Source organism: Athene cunicularia, assembly GCF_003259725.1.
Source record: "Athene cunicularia isolate RWA chromosome 19 unlocalized genomic scaffold, athCun1 chr19_part1, whole genome shotgun sequence".
Lineage (NCBI taxonomy): Eukaryota > Metazoa > Chordata > Aves > Strigiformes > Strigidae > Athene > Athene cunicularia.
Window position 1 is genome coordinate 415,695 of NW_020799124.1, and position 5,596 is coordinate 421,290.

Here is a 5,596-nt window from a genome sequence, read left to right on the forward strand (position 1 = left end):
TTTTTTTTTTTTTTTTTTTTTTTAGAAAAAATGGTTTTATTTTTCAAAACTGCAGAGTGCTACCAGGCTATCATCTTGGCACATACTCTCTGGGCAGCCCTGTGAAGTTTCTTCCCCTCAAGGCTTCATCCACTGTCAGGATGTATCTGTTGATAAGATCTTTCATTTCCTGGGTGAATGGCTCAAAATCCTTTTGCTTAGCACCAGACCGCTTGAAATTCCCATCCCTGTTGTTCTCCACGCAGAGCAGTCGGTCCTCGGTCACTGTCATATTCAGAAACTCCACCATTTCCTTCAGCTTGGGGATGAGGCTCTGCTTCAGGTCCTCGTAGTGGACCACGAGCAGGCGCTTCCCATACTTCAGCCAGTCCAGGACATGGGAGGCCCACCAAGAGGCGTAGCTGGTCACGAAGTCGGGCCACTCTAGATCACCAGGAAACCAGGAAAATGAGACAGTGTTAGCCCTGCTGCCTTCCGGCAGATTTCCCGACGTTTTGTGCACCGGGAGCGGCGCTGCTGGGCACGGCCTGACGCGGTGGGTGGGTGCATGCTGGAGCCACAACGGCAGCTCGGGGCAGGGGGGCAGGTGCTGCTCAACCCGCGGCCGTCTGGGCTGCGGGAGGGCGAGACCCCGGGGAGGAGCTGGGCTGAAGCCCTGAGGGCTGGGAGCAGGGAAGGTGGCAGGTCCTGCTCGGGCGGCGGCTTAAGCAGCGCTTTGCCCTGTAACTTCAAGCACATTCTTTCACTTCTGTGGTTTTCCTACTCTTTTACCTCCATTTCAAATGTAGACTGATAGAGATGGGGTTATTTATTAATATATATGTAAACAAATAATATATAATGATATACTTATATATTAACTTTCAATTCTGTAAATGCAGCATCATGACACTGATCTCGGGTGGGGCCCAAGGTGTTCCCGCCTTCCACATCACTTGAATCCCGTATCTTTCTGCACGCTTACCAGCTGCTTATGCAGAGATCAGATGAGGAAATAGGATTAATAGGGAAGATTCTTTTGTTTCTGGCACATGGGAAGGGATTTAAGGTCACCTGCCAGGGTCACTTGGACAAAATTTGCGGAATTATTTCCCCACCTTTGCCTTGAGCATTAATGAGACCTCAGTCTCTGTTTGCTGTCTGTGGTAATTTAATTTTCCAGGGGTGAAGGTTAGTCCCAGCTAAACCTTCTGGGCTGGACAAAGAGCATTTGTGCCTAAAATATAATAATCCGTAGTTTGCAGTACAGAAAAACTCTTCCCTCTAGACTTTTTGTCTTTTCTAAGGGCTATTTTGTCTGTGTTTTGATGAATAGGTCTTGAGTTGTGACTGATGAAAGGTGATACATGAACTTGGGAAAGAAATATGCTGTGACAGAGGACACTTCCCCCCAGCCCCTGAGCCTTGTGCCGGGTGTTTGGCCAAGCCACCGCTCTAATGCCTAAAATACGCACGAGGAGAAACACGAGCCAGATCCTTCCACTGCTGCAGTCTGGACGCAGCAGTGTTTTCAGTTGGGGGGCTGGTAGTCACACCAGCCAGCTTGCCAGTCAGATGCAAGAGGTGTGGCCGGCATATTCTGAAGCCTGTTCACGCGTTCAGGGAACACTGAGTCTCAAGTCCCCTTATTGCTGTTATCCTTATTTATGTGCAGTGCAGTAGCACCTGTGCAGGGCTGTAAAATTGCCTTCAGGAAATGTCATGCTCTATTGAATCCTCCAAATTTTAAATTAGGTTTCTCACGGTTATTACATGCTGCAGGGGCAAGTGTTGTTCCCCTGCGTGACTCGGCACCGGGCTGTGTGCAGGGGTGCTGCCCCTGGACGCGTGTCCCCAGCGGAGCGCAGCGGCGGGGAGGCCTCTGCGCCCCTGGCACGGCCCCGCGCTCGCTGCCCTCCCTTGGTGGCGGGGGCCGTACTGCAGGGCCGCGCCCCCCCCGGGCTGACCTGGGCTGCGGTGGGGCTGGAGTCCCCTGACTTGGTTTGCAGTGCTGACTGGGCTCTCGCTGCCCTCACCCCGTCCCAGCCCCCCGGCCCGGCCAGCGCGTTACCTTTGCTCTTCCAGGTGCGGTCGGTGGCGTAGCCCAGGTGCCCGGCGTATTTCCTGTTGAACTCCGCCATCAGCGACTTGTAGGGGTTCCGAATCAGCAGGATCGCAGAGTCGAACATTTCAATCTCCGTCTTGCCGCTTTCGTGTGTTTTCACACAGATGGTCCTTCTACTTCTCCAGTGGTCTTTTTCTCCTTTAAAACCTGTTCCACAAGACAGGAACGTTGGCTTTTTCACTTGACTATATGCCTGTGCCTTTTCCCACTCTAAATCTTTCCCTACAGTAAAACTGTTGTGCAAGTACCAGTCAGTTAAACCCATCACCCAGGACCTGGGACCGGGACTGAGTTTGATTCTTGGCCTGGCGCTGACCCGCAAGCCCTAGTGACTTTACATGGTTGGGACCCGCCTTCCCGTGCGCTTCCGCTCACCTGCGGGGAGGGGGACCCGTCCCTGGCTGGAGCCACCGACGGGGCCTGCGCTGGGAGCCGGGGCCGGGCTTTGCTCTGCGGGGGGGTGTCTGGCACCTCGCTGCTGCAGGGTCCAGGGCTTGGTGCTTGCTAAGGCCGTGCCCCTCGGGACACTGTCCTCCCAGAATAACGAGTAGAAACTCAACCCTGGTGCTACTGAAGAGTCTTGCCCTCGGGGTTTAGTCAACTGGTTTTTTTAGTCAGCTGGTCTTTTGGACCAGTCTTTAGAGGGAGCTGTGTGTGCGCACAGCAGCACAGCACAGGCAAGATGTGGGTTTTGCAGAGGGAGAGCCTGGCCGTTACAGCCCGTGGAAGCAGGCGCCTGCCCGGGCCCAGTCCCTGCTGCTGTCCCTCCACCTCGGGCTGCTCGTGCCAGGCGCCTGTTTCGCCTTCACCGACCGTGCTGACGGTGCCAGCCTTTGGCTCACGCAGGAGGATGCCAGAGTGAGTCAGTAAAGCTTCGTGCCTTGGAAGGGCGCCGTGTGTCCCGTCTCCCACTACCTTTGTTGTAGAGGGCTCCATCGAAGTAGTAGCTTCCCGTGTAGTATCCCGTGGCATGCTCTATCAGATGGCGAGCCCACGTATTCCCAGCCCCAGGAAAGCTTGACAAAGCAACGAACACTTTGGATTTGGTGGTTAAGAATTTCCTGTCGGTGCAGCGGGTGTCTGCGAGTACAGAAGATAGTTCATTGTTAGCATTGTGGCTTTTTAATAATTTCTCTGACAGCTCTTGATTACAGGGTTTATTGCTTCTTTCTTCTCTCTCTTACAAATATAGGATATCAATTTGAGTCCAGTTGTGAGTCAGATACTTCCCAAAATTAATTCAGCCATAAGTGGGCAAAGAGATTATCCTCAGAAGAGGTTTTTGCTGGTTTTGTGTTAGGCAAGCTTTTTTGTTAGAGCTGTGGCAAACCATTGTACTTGCCAGCAAGTTGCGATAAAAGCCCCTTGATGCCTGGTTGTTAACAGCTATTTGCCTGGCAGGTTGGCTCTTCAGTGAAACTTTGAATGTGCCATTACACCTGAAAATGGCAAGTTTAATAATACAGGAGAAACCCCTCCTACAGAAAGAGCTGGTGTTCAGTTAAACCTCTGTGCTGTCTGTCCTCCCTGAAGGGCCCAAGGCAGTGACGAGCCCCCGTTGCATTAATCTCCCATGGGGCTTGGACACCCGGTTTCCATACGTGCTTTCGTAAATCCTGACCTTATCTCTTAGTGTGCCAATAAAAGCAAGGATAGGGCAAGAACTCGTCTTGACCCTCTGTGATGATTCAACACGAAGCCAGGAAATAAATGAGAAATTACTCTCTTCATATGTCAAAGCAGCCTCTAGACGAAGCCGTGGCTGGGGAGTGCCAGCACAGCCCAGAGGATGCTGCCCTTCTGCTACTGCACAGATGTGGGGACTACTAGCGATTTCCTGACAGCAAGAGTTCTTCCAGCATCATCTTTTAATGTGCTGGTGTCTGCAGTCTACCCCTGGACTGGGAGATGGAGGGGGAAAAAAGAGGTGTTGGTTTAAAAAAAGCCCAGTACCAATCCAGAAAAGCACTTATTTTGTTTAATTTTAAGCTTGTGAGAAGTCTCACTGAATTCGGTGCAAATCACTGTGTGGATAAAGTTGCCAGTGACACCCAAATGGTTTACTGGATTGGAGCCGGAGTCTCTGCTTTATTTTCAGCCTTTGACAGATGTATGCAGATGAATATTTTAGAGGAAGACGGGTAGAGGAAAGTTAGTGTCTGCCGTGGCGGCGACGTAACGTGGGGGCCGGGTTGTGTTTAATGAGCAGGAGTGGAACCAGAGTTTGGGGTCTTGACCCTGCTGCCGGGGGGCTGCATGGCCCAGGCTCTGCCTTCCCGGGCTCGGCCGCCTTCTCTCCAGCTGCAGAATAATTCTGGTTTTTGAGGGTGAGGGGGCTGTGCTGCCTGATGAGAGACGGCATGATGGATGTTTACGAGTGCAGCTGCAAGGGGGGATTTGGCAAAGGGGCGTTTCTCGGCTCCCTGCCCGTGCTGCGGTGCCAGCCGTTGTGGCTAAGGCTGCGCCAGGCTGGGTGGCTCCTGCCCCCCGCCCTCACCCGCCCTTCCCTCGGCGAGGCTGCGGCTCGTACCTTGCACGGGTGTCTGGTACACCAGGCAGTACTTTCCCTCGGCGGCGGCGCTGGCGTTGTGCGTCCCGCTGCAGAGCAGCCTGTCCGCACCATCGCGCAGCGAGAAGCGCCCGGTGGGGAAGCCGCAGTAGCACTCCCACCCGCGGATGACTGCCAAGGGAAACTCCTACGGAAAAGAGAAAATAGATCAGTGTGTAAATGCCATGGCATCAACAGCTTGTGGGGAATGCTGCTGCTGTACAAAGAGAAATAAATCTGCACAAGGCCACTGTCGGGATCAAAGCAGTGTTTGATATATCATTGTAGAGCTCGTGATTCCTATATACTCCTGTCTTCCATACGGCCATTTCTTAAAAGTTGGTTTTCAGACACAAGCCTTGTAAAGCTTGAAAATTCACAATATCCTGTTTTTTTTCATAATTATTAAAAAATAATTTGATAATATTCCTGCAGTACCTAGTATGTAATTGCACCTGCAGAACATCAGTGTGGGAAAATTTAAACTTGTTTACCCCCAAAATAAACATTTTGAATCGGATCACCTCTTAAACTTCCATTTAAATTCCCCCAAACTGAGGAGTCAGCTGTTACAGGTTTGCCTTATTCAGTTGATTTTACCAGTTTGTGTGGAGGAAACCTCCCCTTAAAGAATTTAAGCAAAGAAGGAAATTTAGACCCACTAACTGCTGCAATCGTGTTTAAAAATAGAAAGAAAAAAGTCAAGCCATAAAAAACGTATGCATCTTGGTCTGACTTCTTCACAGTTTGCAAAAAATGAATGTGCACAGCGGGACTGATACAGGGTTTGAGTGCTACTGTGTATATTTTTGGAGAAACTCTTTAGAAAGACGATAGCAAGTAATTTCAGCACAGGCGTTCGGAGGAACGGGGCTGCCCGGGGTGAGGCAGCGCGCGGGGAGCCAAGGGCTGCGCCGCTCAGCCCGGCAGGCTGGCTCGGCGGG

The 5,596-nt window shown here is 51.7% G+C and overlaps 1 protein-coding gene across 1 annotated transcript in view; it reads right to left on the reverse strand.

Moving 5' to 3' along the window:
- Nucleotides 1-9: 9 nt before the first annotated feature.
- The window catches only part of WSCD1 (WSC domain containing 1), a 27,997-nt gene continuing 22,410 nt past the window's right edge, over nucleotides 10-5,596 (reverse strand). Inside the window, exons 7-10 of the mRNA XM_026861488.1 lie at nucleotides 4,635-4,800; nucleotides 3,020-3,184; nucleotides 2,051-2,251; nucleotides 10-423 (exon numbers count right to left, since the gene is read on the reverse strand). Of these exons, the coding sequence (XP_026717289.1) occupies nucleotides 71-423; nucleotides 2,051-2,251; nucleotides 3,020-3,184; nucleotides 4,635-4,800 (885 nt within the window). The 3' untranslated portion in view covers nucleotides 10-70. The remainder of the gene's footprint in view (nucleotides 424-2,050; nucleotides 2,252-3,019; nucleotides 3,185-4,634; nucleotides 4,801-5,596) is intronic.